Source organism: Caloenas nicobarica, chromosome 2 (genome assembly GCF_036013445.1).
Source record: "Caloenas nicobarica isolate bCalNic1 chromosome 2, bCalNic1.hap1, whole genome shotgun sequence".
Classification (NCBI taxonomy): domain Eukaryota; kingdom Metazoa; phylum Chordata; class Aves; order Columbiformes; family Columbidae; genus Caloenas; species Caloenas nicobarica.
The window spans coordinates 157,628,877-157,646,988 of NC_088246.1; the positions used below are offsets into that span (position 1 = coordinate 157,628,877).

Sequence of the window (18,112 nt, forward strand, 5' to 3'; positions counted from 1 at the left end):
AGTTTTCTTGATGTATTTCTGGTAGGGTATGACACAATCTATTATTTTTACCACAAGATTTGGTTATGTGTTTAACACTACTCTTCCAGTCACAACTTAAAACTATCATTAAAGGGTTTTCTACACTGGCTTAACCCTGGATACAGAGTGAAGACAAAAATAAGATCAGAATCGCAAATAATACAGAGGTTTTATGCTTCAACCTTTCACTTCTGCCTACAGAGTTTTAAAACAATGAGCAAAATTGCTCCATCCAAGCCAGATTGTATGATGCCGCCTTGCCTTGTTCATCATGACGTTTTGTCATTTCTTACCTAAATCTCTGCAGTAACCCTGTCTCACATACAGTCTTGTTCTTGGAGAATGCTGATTCATATTTATTTATTTTAATTGGGCACAAATTTTCTCAAAATGTATGGAGTTAAAGTAACTGTTGGATTTCTACTCTTCTGCATTAATTGTTTCAGAAAACATCAAGTGATCAGAAAAGAGGTAAAGACAATGGGTGTGTATTTGCATAAACTTTGCTCCTTCAGATACCAACCTAAAAAGCCGTTGAAAGATTTGAGACAGTCTCTGTCTCTGGAGTACTTGCAGACTGAATATCTGCATTGCAAGTTGGTCTTCTACACAACATAATGCAATTAAATAGTCAATGCAATTTATATATATGGCTTTGTGAGGAAAAAAAAATACTTCAGAAGTATCATCCAAAGAAAGGTGTTACTTCAAGCTCCACAGACAAGACATTATACTTGAAATTTCTTTACATGCCTGTGAGCTTTCTAGTCTGGCATCAATAAGGGAAGGTACTAACTCTCCAACCTGAAATAGCAACAATAAAATTGAAGGACATGAACTGGAATTTCAACTAATGAAAGCTGACGCTCAGAACATTCAGTATAAAATAAAGTCAATATTTTTAACAGAGAGCATGAATAATGACTATGACAATCTACCTAGAAGTCAGATGGATGCCCTGTCATATGAAGTTGTTAAGTCTGCTTAGCCCTTCCCAAAAGATATACTGCAATCCAGCAGAACTGCGATGCAAAATAATTAGATTAAGTTATGGTCTGTGCTCTGCAAGAGATCAGACTTCGTGATCAGAAGAGTCTTCTTTTGGCCCTGAAATCATTAGTCTGAGCCCTTCTTAAGGCAAGATGGTCAGATTTTGTCGTGGTTTATTTTTAGGATTCTCTAACAGAAAAGAATTCTCTCCGACACTTTTGAGAAACATCTGTTGCTGTTTGTGGCTTTGCAAAGAGTGAAACTCCCAAATATATCACCATTCTGTAGGTTTCTCTTACTTCCCCTTCAAAGCATTCTCTCCCAAATCTTTGTTTTCCTTATGATTTAAAATAACACAATTTCCTTCTTTTTATTCTCTGTGTTTCATACACCCTTTCTTCATATTTTGTCTTGGAGATTCTAGCGGTCCTGCTACCTCCAGACAAATTACAAGGTTTATTAAATACAGAAAGACTTCATTCCTGCATTAAATGCCCATGGCTGGCAAACTGTATTTGACTGACGTGGAATAAGTTTGTGCGAAAAACTACTCCAAAAGCCAAAGAACCAAAAGGAAGGACAGAGGAGTACAATACGGAATATTCTGTATTAACCTGAAGAGACCAGGTTTATTTAGATTCTGGATCTTGCTCAAAAAAGTCACTATAATTTTATACTGAGTGTGAAAGTTTCCACAAAACACAGCTAAGAAAAACCTTGAGACAATTTCTGATATCTAATTAAAATAATGAAAACCAGGTTTTATGGTTTATTTCTCATCACAAACAGTTTATTACTGTTTGTTGTTTATTACTGCCCAGACTACAGAACTGTTTTCTTTCATGCCACTCTTGAGGAGTCTGTCTTCTGGAGAAGAATAAAACAGACAGAAAACTACTTTATATGCCACTGGTTAAATTGACCTTGCAGGGCTGATATTTGAACAAAAATTGCCTGGATTCTTAAGTCAGGAGGAAAGACTCATAAACAGCGAAACATCTTTCAAATTCATTTATTTGTGAAATAACTGAAGGACACTGGATGTGCGCTAGGAAGAACTTTCGAAGTGCTGTCTCTATAGGAAGAGACACGGGGCAAAGAGAAACTGTCAGTGTTCAAGGGGCTGAAAGTCCCCTGACAAATCATACACTACATTTCTGGTGACAAATGTTACTTTATTTTTCACGAGTGTTTGAAATGTATTAAGAGTTTACTGGGGTGGACTTAGTGAGGAAAATTGCTTAAGACTCCACAGACAGTGAGATTCTGTTCCCACTGGAGTCAATGGCAAAACGCATTTTCCAAAGGTATGACAAATTTCCTGGAACACTTTTGGAAGTGTAAAAGGGAAGGCAAAGGAGCATAAATCTTGGATTTATTTGTATCAGTCAAAAAGGAAGATGCATCAAAAAGGAACATGCAGTCACTCCAGTTATTGCAGAAGATGATGACAGTCTGAAGCCAGATAAAAAGGGCTCCTGGTAATAACATTGCCTCTAAAGTCAAGGTTTCAGCCTGACCTAGCAGTAAGTGATAAACGATATCGTTCCTTGCATGCAATTAAATGTTTAAACCTAACTTCACACCTTTAAACCAGATCCAGACACAGCCAGCTCCTGCACAACTACGCTGCTGTTCTTAACAGAGCCAAATTTCAAAGCAGCCTCAGCGGAATTGCAGTAACTACTTACACACATACATATTTTGTTCAAGAAGTGGAACTAAAACGAATACAACTTTCATTGCCGAATTTCGTTATTTGAAAACCAGGTGGTGAAAACAAAACAGAAAGGTTTTGAAATGAAACCCCATGCAGCAGTTTTTTTACAGTACCATAGAAAGGGACCTTTTTCTTCTTTATAGTCTGATTACGCTCCAATTTTCCTTTTTAATTCAAATATAACCTGTCTCCTTCTCCCAGCCAGGAATCAGCTAAGGATTCCATTTGACAAGTAAAATCTTGATTATTGCATATGAAGTTTAGATGTATGTGCAACACTTGCTTGTTATCAATCGAGTTATTTCAAAATATTGGAAAGTACTTTTTAAATGACAAGTGATTTACTAACTCATGGTGATACTACAATAACTTTGGTCATACTACTGTAACTGTATGCTTCCTATGATATGTGTTGTATCAATGTAAAAGGGATCATCTCTTTCACTTATACACACAGATACGAGGATACATAAAAATAAATATCTCCGACACAAAAACTTCACATTCATTGTAAAGATGTAACAGAGCACTGTGCGCTTCCTATGAAAGGACAATGCTAATGAATATGCAATTTTCTTAAAAAAAAGAATATAAATTAAATGGTCAATAAAGAGTGGAACGAGGTTTCACAAGGTTGCACGAGTGACAAGGATCAAGCTACTAAGTCATAATAAAGGTCTGTACAACTTACCCTGCCACACCATTTACTTCAATTTGATAATCACAGAGGAATAAAGTATTGTTGTGCCCCAAATTTTGATATAAAATATATATTTTTTAATTTGTATCTCACTTTTGTCTGTTATCATCACAGAAATATTAAAATCATAGAGCAAATGCATGTGCTGCATGTGTGCCTATAGAAAATATACATGCTCAGGCTGACTAGACCTGGGGACACTGAGCTGCAGCAGCTTTACCTCTACTGGGCTACTGGATTTGGCAACTCCTCACAACATTCTCACAGGAGAAAGCAATGAGAGACTTAACCATGGAATTATTTGTATTTTCAAGTTTCTGTTGAGATAACAATTCTCTGTTAGAATATAAAGGGATATAAAGCCAGCATAAAATTGCAGAAAGATCAAGTATTCCAGAGACAGCTGTTTCTCTTTCACAGAAATTAATTTCTGCAAAGTTTTGAATTTTGTTTCGCAGTGTCTCCCAGGAAAAAAGAAAATTTGTAAGCAGCAATTAAGTGTTCAACTGAAAAATGCTTGATAGTAAGATCCTATAGCACAGCCAGTATTTATTGCCCTAAAATAAACTTGGATTTAACAAACATGCACTTACCATCAGCAGTATGGAGGAGTTTATGGCTCTTCAAAGTGCCTTTTGATTTGAACTTTTTCCCACACATATCGCAAAGGTGCGTTTTCTCAGTGCTGTGACGATTCATATGGGCTTTCAAGTTACTCTTGCTGCGAGTGGCATAGTCACAAAGAGAACATTTAAAGGGTTTGACACCTAAAAATAAAAAAATATACTATGAAACAAACAATCTGCTCCTTCTGAAATTGGCTTGCAAGAAATTTCAGATCATGTGAGCAACACAGACAACAAGGTTGATATTTTAAAATTTGGATATCTACATCTAAGAAATTTCATGCATAGCTTCTGTGCAAATGATACCAAGCTCTTCACAGCACCATTTGACTGACTAAGAGAAAGGAGGGGTTCTTTTCAATTTAAATACTTCCCTGTTGAAGCCCGGTACTGAGTCTAGCCAAGCAAATACTAATATTTTAGTCTTGGTGTGTCCATCCCTCATTTAAAAGTAGAATCCAGACTGCCTAAGTTGATGCCTAGTGGGTGTACATACTAAATCTCCCTCAAAAAGTCTTCAGATAACTATCATTTCTATGTACTAGAATAAAGAATGAAGAAACCTGTTTTAAGGAGGACTAGTTTATTAGGTACTCAAAATGTAAGCAGAAGTTAAATGTGCAAAGCTGTGTTTATTGTTAATTAGTAGCAGATTTGCTAACGGCACATGCCGTAGTACTTTTTTTCGCCCCTCTCTCAGTAAGATGCAAGCATTTACAACAGCATTTCCCTCAGAACAGTCCAAAATATGTAATAAAGAGATGCACAGCAGGTGCCCTAGCAGAAGGACAAGAACCAAGTAAATCCTTCAAAGAAAAGTTGAATAAATCCAAACTGGCAGAGTAGTTCAACAGTTTCATGAGGCTCTGGAAGTTTTAGATTGATATTCGTGACCTTAAAAATAGATTTACAAGCATGAGGAATTATAGTCTACTTAAAGCAGACTGGATTGCATACTTTGATTTGGGAATAAACTTCTATTCACCTCTTTTCCTGCTAGTTAAATGAGATGGGTTCCAAGATTTTTTTGGCAGAATAAACAAACTGTATTTATGGAATACACAAGAATTGCTCTAAGCCTATAGTACACAGGCAGGTAAGCTTATAGTTAAAGCATTCAAATAAATATGCAGTACTGGTATAAATGTCTGAACCATCTGCACAGGAAGAAACACTTTGTAACGAAAATATCCGTTTGAGAACACCCAATCCCATCATCCCCTTTATGCAGAGGGATGGCTAAAGAATCCAAAGTAATGCTCAAACACCATGGCCAATCTGTTCCATAGATTATTAACTGACTAAAGAGCATACAAGTCGTCTTCCACCTCTTAGGAAAACAGACAAATCTTGTAGACACAAGGTTTTACTGGGCACAGATTTTAAGTTCAAGGGATTTTTAACCTGTGTGTTGCCATATTACTGGAACTTCTCCCTAAAAAGTCATAGATATGATAAGCATTTTCTTATGGGTTTTTCATCACTGTTTATGTCTGTGTCAGCTAGCGGCCATGCTCAGCATGGTTTAATTAAAATACACACAGAATTTATATGTATACATCAAAGCCATTGCATTTCAATTGTTTTACTAACAGTTTTCCAGACCGAGTATTTTTGGAAAAACGTGAAAGGAGCAGCAATTATTCATGAGAAGATCCAGAAAATTACTTGCTTCGAGAGTCTGAGCATGTATTTAATTCACTCCTCCTTACTCACATATATTATAGAATACTTTATAGATGTTTATGAATGAGTTTTGGAAAAAAAATAATCAGAAACTTATTAATTTTATTAAACATTTAAGCTGTCTATTCACACTCTAAGCATGCAGTTCCATATGTGATCCGGAATCTATTATAATAATTATTTAACCTTAAAGTTTTTGATTCAGGTATAGCAATAAATTCAAATTCCTTTTTATGTCTGCAAAGCATTTGTGGAATAGGAGACTGATTATATGCCCAAAAGCTTAAAACCAGAGTTTTACCTTCATGAGCCCAAATATGACGTTGAAGGTCTGATCCATTCTTCATAAAATAAAAATCACAGTAGGGACATTTCACAGCTCGTTTTCCAATAAGTCCTTTCAGCTGAACTCTTCTGCCAAGAATCTCAGAAATTGTAGTCATTGAAACCTCTGAGAGAAATATAAGAGGTAATAAAAAACAGAAGGACATGAGGGAATTTGTTCTGTAAGTAATAATGAAGAGCTAGATCCTAATTCACTCCAGCTTTTTAAAAGCTCCGCTTCCCCTCCTGCCACTCAGATAAGACCTGAACAAAGAACATAAGGACCTTTTGTCCTTTAGGAATTCTGGGATGTTCTGTCCTTTCTCTCCTGACCTGTGTACTCAGTGAACCCACTGCCTGGCCAAAAAAAAAATTTTTAAATATAAAAAATCTTCGTTGTGCCACGGGCTAGAAATCATTTATCAACTATTAACTTTCCCAATAAGCTAATTTAGCATTTTTTTTTCTTTAAAATTTTCAAAAGACATTATTCAAGATTTCACCCCAGATTTCCAGATGTCAAGGATCTGAAGATAACTCATTTCAGCCACAGCTATAACTATCATAATGCCTAGTAATCAGAAACTTTAAAGAAAAAGAAAAGACAGAATAAATGTGATCGGAAGCGACCTCTAAGGTCACCTGCTCCAAGCAGGGTCAACTTTGGAGTTCCAACTTAAAAGTTACATCAGGTTGTTTGGGGTCACATCCAGTCCTGTTCTGAACACATCCAAGGATGGAGATTCTCTTGGCCCATTCCAGTGTTTGACCACCTTTACAGTCAAAATAATTTTTCTAATTTCTAATCAGAATTTTCCTGCTTCAACTAATGTCCCTTTGTCGTACAGGTCCAAGAAGATGTTGGCTATGTCTTCTTTTTAATTTCCTATTAGATAGCTGGAGATAGAAACTAAGATTCTTCTCCTAGCCTTCCCTTATTCAGGCTAAACACACTCAACTCTCTAAGTTTTTCCTTCATACAATCTAATGTTTTGGTTGTCACAGCAAAAAGCTGAAAGTAATGAAGTTCAAAGTAAAATGTCACAAAAATACATAATGAAAACCTTGCCGAATGCTTTTAAAAATAAATCAAATCACTCAATGCATTTCAAATGAATAAAATTCTAAATATCACACTTCAATGAGAGTACAGCACTCAGGCAATCTAAACATTAAGACATGAAAGTTGATGACTTGTTATGCCCAAAATCTTACAAAATTTTAAAGCTACAGTCTAGACTTAGATTTTTACCAAAAATGAACTGTCATACTTGTCAGGACGATGGTTGGTCCCAGAGTAGAATCAAAAATCCTGCCTGAATTCATGTGCACCAGGAAAACAATCTCAAAAGGGAAATATAAAAGCCTACAACCTGAGCAGAGATATGTTCTAAAGTACCCAAAAAAGAAAAATACAGACACAAGTGTGAACCCTCATCTGCCTTCTATGGCTTAGATCCTTCATTCATGACTGCAGGCTACTGTGTCTGCTCAGCAGGGATCTATGAGAGCTGATGCCTCTCATGTCTCAGGACTATTATCAAATATCATATTAAATCAGAGGGTGGATGAAAAGGTAAATAATTCTGAGAGCTGCGACCAGAATCAAAGACTCCTCCTTCACTGCTGAGGACCCAAATCATTTGGCAATAAAGCCAAGCTCTCTTATCTCTTTGGTTTGAAATACTGCTCTACTGAAGTCCACAGAGATCTTTGTCCCAGTGCCTTCAAGGGACCAGAATTCAACTCCTGTTCTCTGCAAACCTAGAAAAGGAAGGAGTACTGTTTTATTTAACACTTTCTACTTGATTAAATAGAAGAGTTAAGAGAGGGGTCATGCCGAATGATATTGAAAGGAGGAGAGGGGAGCTCCAGAAATAGCATTTTAATGATAAATGTGAAAAGGTTTCAGTTTAAATTAATTTTTGATATGTTGTTTTAAAATTCAATTCCTTTTAACAGTATTCCTTTCATCTTTATTCTTTCCACTCACATTTTTAAAAGCAATTGTACTCATTCCACTGCAGTACTTGATAGTTTATACCATCAGACCTCTCACATTTATTTGGCTTGTAATTAAGTATGTTGTACAAATAAAGGATTTCCTTCTCATTACAAGGACAGTATGCACAGGAAACAAGATTTGTGCATTAATTCTCCTCCATATATTAAAACAGTGTTGTTGCGTAACTATGGCATAGGCATATCTTAGATGTAGTATTTCTTTAGTATCATGGAAATATATCCAATAAAGCTGGTATTTTGCTTCTAAGTTTTATTTGCCTGCGATGTACGAAATAAAAATGAGGACATAAAATAATAGGCTGTGTAGATTTTCTTTTTTAACCTTATCTCTATTATCAGCCAGACTTTAAAATAATTCACTTTCCTGGATCAAAAAATTTACACTATACTTCTAGAGGGATTCAGATACCAAATGAACTGTTCAAAAGTATTGAAATGCATGAGTTTAGCACATCGGGGCTCCAGAGTTAACTGGTATTTCTGGACCCCAGACACAGTATACACTAATAATTCAGCAGTCAACGGACCAGTGCAGACCAGCAGAAACCTGTAACGGCACAGTGCTTTACCTACTGCTCGTTCACAGATCACTTTATTTAGGGAGGGCTCCTAAACTCCCTGGCTGAGATGGCACAAAGCCTTTATAGGCACACCTCTTGACATTAATTTCTATGCTTCCCGGGTGACATACCTCCTGACTACCGTATAGCTCAGAAGCCTTTCCTCATCTCAATTTGCTGCACCAGACATGTCCCCTGATGTGTGACAAGCCCTCCAACCACACTGCTGTAGAGTGGTCTGCAAATAAAGAGGTTTGGTAACTAAAGAGCTAAAGTGGGAGTTAGTCTGAAAGGAGAGTGAAGAAAAATTTTTAAAACACGAGTCTAGCACTATCTAGTGGCAGTAGGAAGATACAAAACTACTGCTTTACCTATTATGTTGAATTTCTGACAGAGACAAGAAAAGTTACATCATTTTAATTGGATTTTTCCTTCTCCAAACTCAATTTGAGCATGGCTGGTATTTTCTTTCTTAATATCAAAATACGTCAGGCGATAAGTCACACTGTAGATGAGTTAATTAAAATACGTTGGCCAATGCAGTCAACTCTTCTTCATCCACAGCAGCAGACCGTCTTTTATCCAACAAAATACAGATACTGAGGAGGAAAGTGCAGACACACGATGCAGTTGTGCCCCTCTTACATCAGTCAGATTTAAATCAGTCCCTGCACCAGTCACTTTGGCACTGCGTTCCCAAGATTGGAGAAAGGATTGTTTACTCAGGCACAGCACACTGACTTAATACATTCATTTTATGTTGTGCTTGTACTGATAAATCAGGGCACTAGCATGTAATGCACCCCCGAGCCCTGAGGGAACTGGCTGATGTAGTTGCCAAGGTACTCTCTGTGATATTTGAGAACTCATGGCAGCCAGGTGAAGTTCCTGGTGACTGGAAAAAGGGAAACATCGCACCTATTTTTTAAAAGGGTAGAAAGGAGGACGCCAAGAACTACCGACCTGTCAGCCTCACCTCCATGCCTGGGAAGATCATAGAACAAATCCTCCTAGAAGCTCTGCTGAGGCACATCGAGGTGATTCCAGGTAGCCAGCACAGCTTCACCAAGGGCAAGTCCTGCCTGACCAACTTAGTGGACTTCTATGATGGAGTAACTACATCAACAGACAAAGGAAGGGCTATGGATGTCATCTATCTGGACTTCTGTAGAGCCTTTGACATGGTCCCTCACAACATCTTCTCTCTAAATTGAAGAGGTATGGATCTGATGGGTGGACTGTTCGGTGGTTGAGGAACTGGCTGGATGGTCATATCCAAAAAGTAGTGGTCAATGGCTCAATGTTTGGATGGACACCAGTAACAAGTGGTGTCCCTCAGAGATCTGTACTGGGACCAGTACTGTGTAATACCTTCATCATTGACGCAGACAGTGGAATAGAGTGCACCCTCAGCAAGTTTGCAGATGACACCAAGCTGAGTGGTGCAGTTGACACGCCTGAGGTTCAACAAGGCCAAGTGCAAGGTCCTGCACCCGGGCCAGGGCAATCCCCATATCAATACAGGCTGAGGGATGAAGGGATTGAGAGCAGCTCTGCCGAGAAGGACTTGAGGGTACTGGTGGATGAAAGATTAGACATGAGCTGACAATGTGCTCTTGCAGCCCAGAAGGCCAATCATATCTTGGGCTGCATCAAAAGGAGTGTGACCAGCAGGTTGAGGGAGGTGATTCTGCCCCTCTGGTCTGCTCTGGTGAGACTCCACCTGGAGTCCTGCATCCAGCTCTGGAGACCTCAGTACAGAAAAGACATGGACCTGTTGGAGAGGGGCCAGAGGAGGCCACAGAAATGATCAGAGGGCTGGAACAGCTCTGCTGCGAGGACAGGCTGAGAGAGTTGGGGTTATTCAGCCTGGAGAAGGCTCCAGGGAGACCTTATTGCAGCCTTTCACTACCTAAAGGGGCCTGTAAGCAGGATAGCAACAGACTTTTTAGAAGACTTTTTAGACAAGGGGTGATGGTTTTAAACAAAAAGAGGGGAGATTCAGGCTAGACATGAGGAATGAGACAGGCTAGACATTTTACAATGAGGGTCATGAAACACTGGCCCAGGTTGCCCAGAGAGGTGGTGGATGCCCCATCCCTGGAGACATCCCAGGCCAGGCTGGACGGGGGTCTGAGCAACCTGATCTGGGTGAAGATGTCCCTGCTCATGGCAGAGGGGTTGGACGAGATGATCTTTGAAGGTCCGCTCCAACCCAAACTGTTCTATGATTCTATGAGGTGCAAACAGAGTTTGAATGGAGTGCAGTGGTGAGCTTGGATCCGGCCAGGTTTAACAGCTGCAGCTTAACACCGGCCATACAACATCACAGCTGGTTCCAGACCTGGTGCAGACTTGAGCTGGCCCTGGAGGTAAAGCCCAGCCACACGCTAAGTGAACACACACAGACTCGGCTCAGGGACCTCTGCATTGATATGAATTACCTACAGATGAAATAATGGGTGACAAACACATTTCTGTGAGTTTATGTATAGCTGATGGGAATTTTATGTCTCATGGGTTGTTACGGGATGTCTATATGCCTAATTCCAAACTTCTCAGCGCTTAATTTGAATTCACCTAGGTCCTCTTTTAGAAATGAGTTCTTTGCCAGATGAAGACAAATTTCTTAGCACAATTACCTGATATACTCCACAACACACAAGCTGGAACAATAACGTTTTCACCGTAAATTCTAACATCTGCAAAACCAATCCAATTTTTACTCTAAACTAGTTAAATTAGACATAGATTCTTCTCTTTCTCTAGAATGTAATTACAGTACAACTGCTCACTCCAAACCTCTATTTATTGCAATAGACTGAGAATTTTTTCTTACCAGGGTGATTTGTCTTGATGTGCGATTTTATAAGTCGATCTTCAGAAAATGACTTCTCACACACAGGACAGGAATAAGTCTTTTTATCCTTCAAGAAAGAAAGAAAGAGACTGCATTATCAGTCCACTGGTGTAATCACTAGAGCCATTATTCAGTACTACATGGTTCTCAACAAAGTTATAATTGGAGGTTCAGTTTTTAAGGAAAAAAATGAAGACATTTATAGTGAAATAAGTGAAGGAGAAATAATAAAGTATTCTAAGCACATCGTTAATCCTCATGAATGAAGGGTTCCAAGTTACAGCACATGAGAAAATGCACAATAGATGTAAGCATTATCTTCTGACCGATTCTTTAGAGAATCAAGAGAGGAAAGATCAAGTCACATAACAGAAGAAAATGTATTTGATATAAGCAGTAATATACAGATTTTTTTCAATTTTTTCACAAGTCCACCCTTCTGAAACCTAAGGATCAGATCTCATTATTCTGAAGACATCCACCAGTATGTGTATTTGTACTACTCTTTAATGGCCTGATACTGGGCAGAAGAGTTAGCAATGACAGATGCCACTACTTACTCAGTGTCTACATTTCTAACTACTTTATAAATATTCAGCATTTTATGTATTAACAATGAAGTATTATTTTACTATTTTGATTTTAAAACTTACAGGTTACTCCAGTTTTTATCAGTGTCACTGATGCTGTAAAAGATTAAACACCATCAAACAAATTGAACTGGAGACTTTTGATGCAATTTCTTCCTATACACAATTTTAGTGTAATCGTAATTTTAATGTTTTTATAAACACATCTAACTCCACATTAAAAATGTAGGACTTTTCTCCATTAATTGGTAAATTACCCTATTTAAAATAAATCTTTGCCAATTACAGTATGAATCAAAGAGGCTGTGCTTTCCAGAAGCACCTGCTGACACAACAGACTGGATGCTCCATCAAATGAGTGGGTCATCTACTCACCCCTGCACTGACCAGATTAACGTATTGAATGGATGGGCATATGATCGAAACAACATACAGAGTGAAGTCTAGTTAGTCCTGACAACTAGGCAGATAACCAGATAACATATCACCTGATGGGAGATGTGTACCTACCAAACTACAAGAGAACACTGTAAAAGGTGAGCTGAAGCTACAGAACAGGTATTTCACTAGTTACTTCAGGAGGACAGAACGCTTTTTGAAGAGCATGGGAGGAAGATTACTGTATCAAAAAGAGACAGACCCTGTGCTATGAAAGAGAAATTTGCAGGTAACAAGAGAATAAAGCTCCTGGACTCTACCAGTTTCTGACCTGAGACCAAACGGCATCTCTGAATAGCGAGGAAAAAATGTAGAAGGAGGTTATTATTGCCTATATATTGCAGTTATACATCTATAAATGTACATCTCTCCTAAAACAAAAGGAAAAATTAATGGATTTTCATGGCAAATAACTCCTGGAATATGATGCAAGTATTTGCATTCAGTATCATGTAACTCTCAGAAAGAAACCCCTATGTTGGAAGTACCTACAAGCTAAATCCAGAAGTAGCCCTAGAACTCATGGGCTGAAATAGCAATAAATAATTTCATGAAGTAGGATACGGGATATGAAGCTCTTGTTGCTGTTAATATGACAATGGCACACGGAGAATTCTGTCATTTGCTCCTGTGAGAAAAGCTACACCAGGGACTGGGGCTGGCAGCTCCTAAAGGATTACCACCCTGAGTAGAGCAAGGACAGTGTCTTGCTATGATGGAGTTGGGGCAGTCAGCATTTTGAGCCCTGAGAATCTCAAGTGAAGAGAGAAGGAACAGCAGAGAATACTAACTGTTTTTTCAGAGAATCATAGAATCATTTTGGTTGGAAAAGACCTTTATGATCATCGAGTCCAACTGTTAACCCAACACTGTCAAGTCCACCTCTAGCTCATGTCTCTAAGAACCTCATCTACACGTCTTTTAAACACCTCCAGGGATGGTGACTCCACCACTGCCTTGGACAGCCTGTTCCAATGCCTGATGACCCTTTCCGTGAAGAAATTTTTCCTAATATCCAATAAAAACCTCCCTTGGCGCAACTTGAGGCCGTTTCATCTCTTCTTCCACTTGGAAGAAAAGATTCAAGGAGTCTACAATGCTGACAAAATTGAGAAAGAGCTGTTAATTTGCAGATTAGGGTCTCTCAAATGATATAATCTATTATCCTTATGCCTGCTACTGCTGATTTTGGACTTCTACCTGAACATGTTGCTCAAATGAAAATTGGTAGACTAATTCTAATAAAACTCAGTAGCAATGTTTGCACCTTTTCAAAGACTAAGTTACATGACCACATTCATAATTTGGCACATATAAGAAAAACATAAGCACAGTATCATTTAGAGGCTGTTGACAAGCCAGCTGAAATTTGTCATTCGTCAAACTTGCTACACAACTGGTTTCAAAACACACAATAAATGAAAAAAAAATAGTATACTATTAATGTACACTTGGGTGTTGCTGGTCTTTAATATTCATTGTATGAAGCATTTCTCAGTGTGCCCAGAAGACTAAGATAAATACATCTTGTTGTTTCATAAAGTTGAATAAGAAAAAAAAAAAAGAAAAAAAAATCCACACTCAATAACAACAACAGTCCACACACACTACTTTAAGGAAAATTCTATAATTGTGACAACTTTACATTCTTGCTAATACTCGTCAGGAATGAAAGGCTATAAACCCATGTCTAAGAGAAAAAATCAAAATTATCAGTAAATGCATCAAGAGCTGTAGAGCAACAGGAAAGTCTGGGCACCAAGATCACATTTCCACATGGAGATGGTAACAAAACTTTTTGCTAACAAAACAATCCAAACAGCTTTCTTCAAGCAGTTAGAAAGTTATCGATACCAAGTCCTGCAGTAAATGATCTTCCAACGGGGGATCTTTTGTAGTGTCAAGCTCCAGTCTCTCACAGAAAGCACCCAGCTGAAGCCAAACCTTCCACTGTTTATCCAAGTCAGTGCCACAGGCTTTTGGAGCTTACGTTATTGGTTTTGAATGTTTAAGTGTACTTCAGTTGCTGCCCTGAGAGCTTGACAGTGCTCGTCCTTCAGTGTAACCCCAGCACTCCCAACACGAGTCCTTAAGAAATGCTCTGTTGCAAATCAAGTATTTCAGACCATGCAGGTCATAGAATAGAATCATAGAATCATTTTGGGTTGGAAGACACCCTTAAGATAATCAAGTCCAACCATAACCTGACTCTGGCACTAAACCATGTCCCTAAGAGCCTCATCTATAGATCTCATAGAGTCATAGAATCATAGAATGTCCTGAGTTGGAAGAGACCCACAAGGACCATCGAGTCCAACTCCTGTCCCTGCACAGGACAACCCCACAGGTCACACCGTGTGTCTGAGGACGTTGTCCAGTCTCTGCTTGAACACTGTCAGGTTGGGGCCGGGACACCTCCCTGGGGAGCCTGTTCCAGTGTCCAGCACCCTCTGGGGGAAGAACCTTTTCCTCATGTCCAACCTGAACCTCCCCTGGCACATGTTCCTGCCATTCCCTTGAGTTCTGTCATTGGTCACTAAAGAGAAGAGCTCAGTGCCTGCCCCTCCTCCTCCCTTTGTGAGGAAGCTGTAACCGCCATGAGCTCTCCTCTTTTAAACACCTCCAGGGCTGGTGACTCCACCGCTTCCCTGGGCAGCCTGTTCCAATGCCTCACAACCCCTTCTGTGAATTTTTTTTCCTAATATCCAATCTAAACCTCCCCTGGCACAATTTGAGGCCATTTCCTCTCATCCTATCACTCGTTACTTGGGAGAAGAGACCAACCCCCTCCATGCTCCAAGCTCCTTTCAGGCAGTTGCAGACAGCGATCAGGTCTCCCCTCAGCCTCCTGTTCTCCAGGCTGAACAGCCCCAGCTCCCTCAGCCGCTCCTCATAAGGTCACAACACGGAGCCCCAAGGAGGTTTCCCCTCAACAGCCCCACTCTTCAGAGGGCCCTTGTCATAGGCGATGACAGGGGCACTTTGAAGGACTTAGGCTGAGGTTGCAGTAAATTCCTTCATCACATTCTCAGCATGCAAGTCTTCCTCTGGTAAGAACAGAAGTTATCTATCCTATGCCTTATCAGAGTGCCTGCGTTTTAAACGCCCATGAGGTTTTTTCTGAAGGACACAAACGGAAGTAAAGTATCAAGAGAGCTGGATCTACCTTTGTTACAGACCAGCTGCGCAGTTCAATCACCTACTTAAATTTCAAAGTCACTTCCACTCTTCCTGAGATTTGCTTAATCCCCCTATGAGCCAATTTGGGAAAATATAAGAAAATAATTCCAAAATAAAGTTAGTTTTCTGATTGAAAGTACATATTCCACAAATCAGGAATGAACTAGGTCCATAAATATTCTCTAACCTAGGGAAAAAATTAGTCTAATGCTATCACAGAATTTTCTTGTTTATGCTATGTTTCATTATAAAATAAGGCCGCTTACATAGGAACCACAATGCCTTTCTCTTCATATAAATGAATTAAAATTGTGCTAAGAAAGCATCAGCTATTTGCATTACCAGCTTATAGGTCTCTGAAGAGAATTTTGTTTCTCTAAGGCATGTGTTTCAAGATAATTCAAGGGGCAGGTGTACTAGTATACAGTCATGAAAGGAAAAATGAAAAGCTTCTGTATACGTGGCATTTAAACCAACAGACCGCTATGCAGTTTATTTAATGAATCAAACAGTACTAAATATGACCTACAGTGCAAAACATCAGAAACATTAGCAGCGATTCTATTGCACTCATCCGTAAAGAGACATTCTGATGACACAAACATCTTCTCTTATGAACGTGCATAGAATGCATATGATCATATATTTTATCTATATGGCGATTTTGCCACTTATTTCAAAAGAGAATTTGTGAACTCCTGACTGCTTTTTTATCAATTTCATTAATAGTGTAAAATTAAGACCATGGCCATAATAAAAAGTGCGTAGGCTAAAATTAGATCAATATGTGATAGAAAACAACAATCCATTCCTCTCCTTTTAGTAGTAGTGACATGATTTTATTAGCAGAAAATAAAACAAAGCTCTATTCAATATTAGTACTCCGAGAGTATTTCCAGTGCATTTGATTGTATAATTTCGCAGAGGAACAGAGAGCCAAAGCCTGCTCCTGTATCTACTCTGATCAACAAAAAATTAATTTCTGTCACCTGTGGGAACAGAATTAGTTACATTTCCAAGGAGTAAGATGTCCAGAAATCTTCCCTATAGTTATCACAATGTTCAAATCAAAATTTTCACGAAAGATTCCTGAATTAAGCTGATGTCCTATCAAAATGCAACTTAGCTAAAAGGATCCAATATACCCAGGAGGGGGCTACACACACAAAAAGGAGGCTACAGAAAAAATTGCAAATGGTTTGAGACTTTTATGAAGTCTGGCAGCAGAAATCACAGCTCACAAAATGACAAGCACCTGCATACAGTACTGCTTAAGCACATTTTTGTGAAATAAATACTTGTAAAAAAGTAAGGCTAGCTGACATTCATTATGGAAGCAAGGATCAAGGACAAAAGCCATTTTCCAACCGAGTGCCCGATCATTAGATCATTGATTTTTTGAGTTAATTCCTTCCCTTTCCAGTACCTTGCATTCTTGACTACACAGTGGCGCTGCTCCAGAGCCGAAGGTATCACAGCCAGGCCAGTGATGGTCTGAAAACTCTCCTCAGGAAGGGGAAATAAGCAATCAGAGCTCGAGTGTCTCACTTCCATCAAAAGGTCTAACTAAGCCATTACACAAAAGGTCAGCGGCATAATGAAATTTCGAAGCAGCCTTCCAAAGACAAGAATAATTTACATCCCAAAATGTACGTGAAAGCAGCTGTAGGCATCTAAGAGCAGTGGTTCTGGGTTTGAACTCCACTTTTATAGAGGTGTTCATCTAGCAGTATGGATTACATACATAGATTTAAAATAATTTCAGAGACAAACCTCTCCATGACGTTTATCTGCTCAGCATAATGGATATTGTAAAACCTACTAGAGGTTGTAAACAAACTCTGGTACCTACATCAGTATTGTTTAGTTCCACAGCTGGTCCCTAATGTTACCACTAGCTCAATCATAACTGTACATTACTCTAAAGTTATTATAAACTGCCTATCCCTTTCCTAGGTACTATAACATTGAAGTGATTTACACCTGTCATGGTTTGAAGTTCTAAAGACCTCAAAGAATTGTCAAAAAACACTACACAGGTTTTAGAGGTAAAAGACTAGTACTGAAAATCAGATCATATCTATGCAAAATTTTGGTCATGAATCAAGCCTAGCCTCAATTCCCAGATTTCAAAAGTAAAAATCTTCTGTGTAACAACGTGTAGTAAATACAGAAGCAAGAGGCAACACATACACGCTCTACATCATCATCCCCCAGGGAATAAACCCCAAATTCAGTGCAAGACTTGGATGGTGCATGGAGAATAAGACGGGTGGCTATTCACTGAGTGACAAGGGGCGGCTTTTTAATAACCATAATTTATCCTGTTCACCAGATAACACAGGGATCCAGTTGAAAAGCAGCCAGCAACAAGGTAACAAAAGATAAGACA

At 38.8% G+C, this 18,112-nt stretch overlaps 1 protein-coding gene across 1 annotated transcript in view; it reads right to left on the reverse strand.

Annotated features, from left to right (window-relative positions):
* Positions 1 to 18,112, reverse strand: part of ZFAT (zinc finger and AT-hook domain containing) — an 87,931-nt gene that overhangs the window by 26,817 nt on the left and 43,002 nt on the right. Inside the window, exons 8-10 of the mRNA XM_065628022.1 lie at positions 11,492 to 11,579; positions 6,045 to 6,194; positions 4,025 to 4,198 (exon numbers count right to left, since the gene is read on the reverse strand). Coding sequence (XP_065484094.1) covers positions 4,025 to 4,198; positions 6,045 to 6,194; positions 11,492 to 11,579 — 412 coding nt within the window. The remainder of the gene's footprint in view (positions 1 to 4,024; positions 4,199 to 6,044; positions 6,195 to 11,491; positions 11,580 to 18,112) is intronic.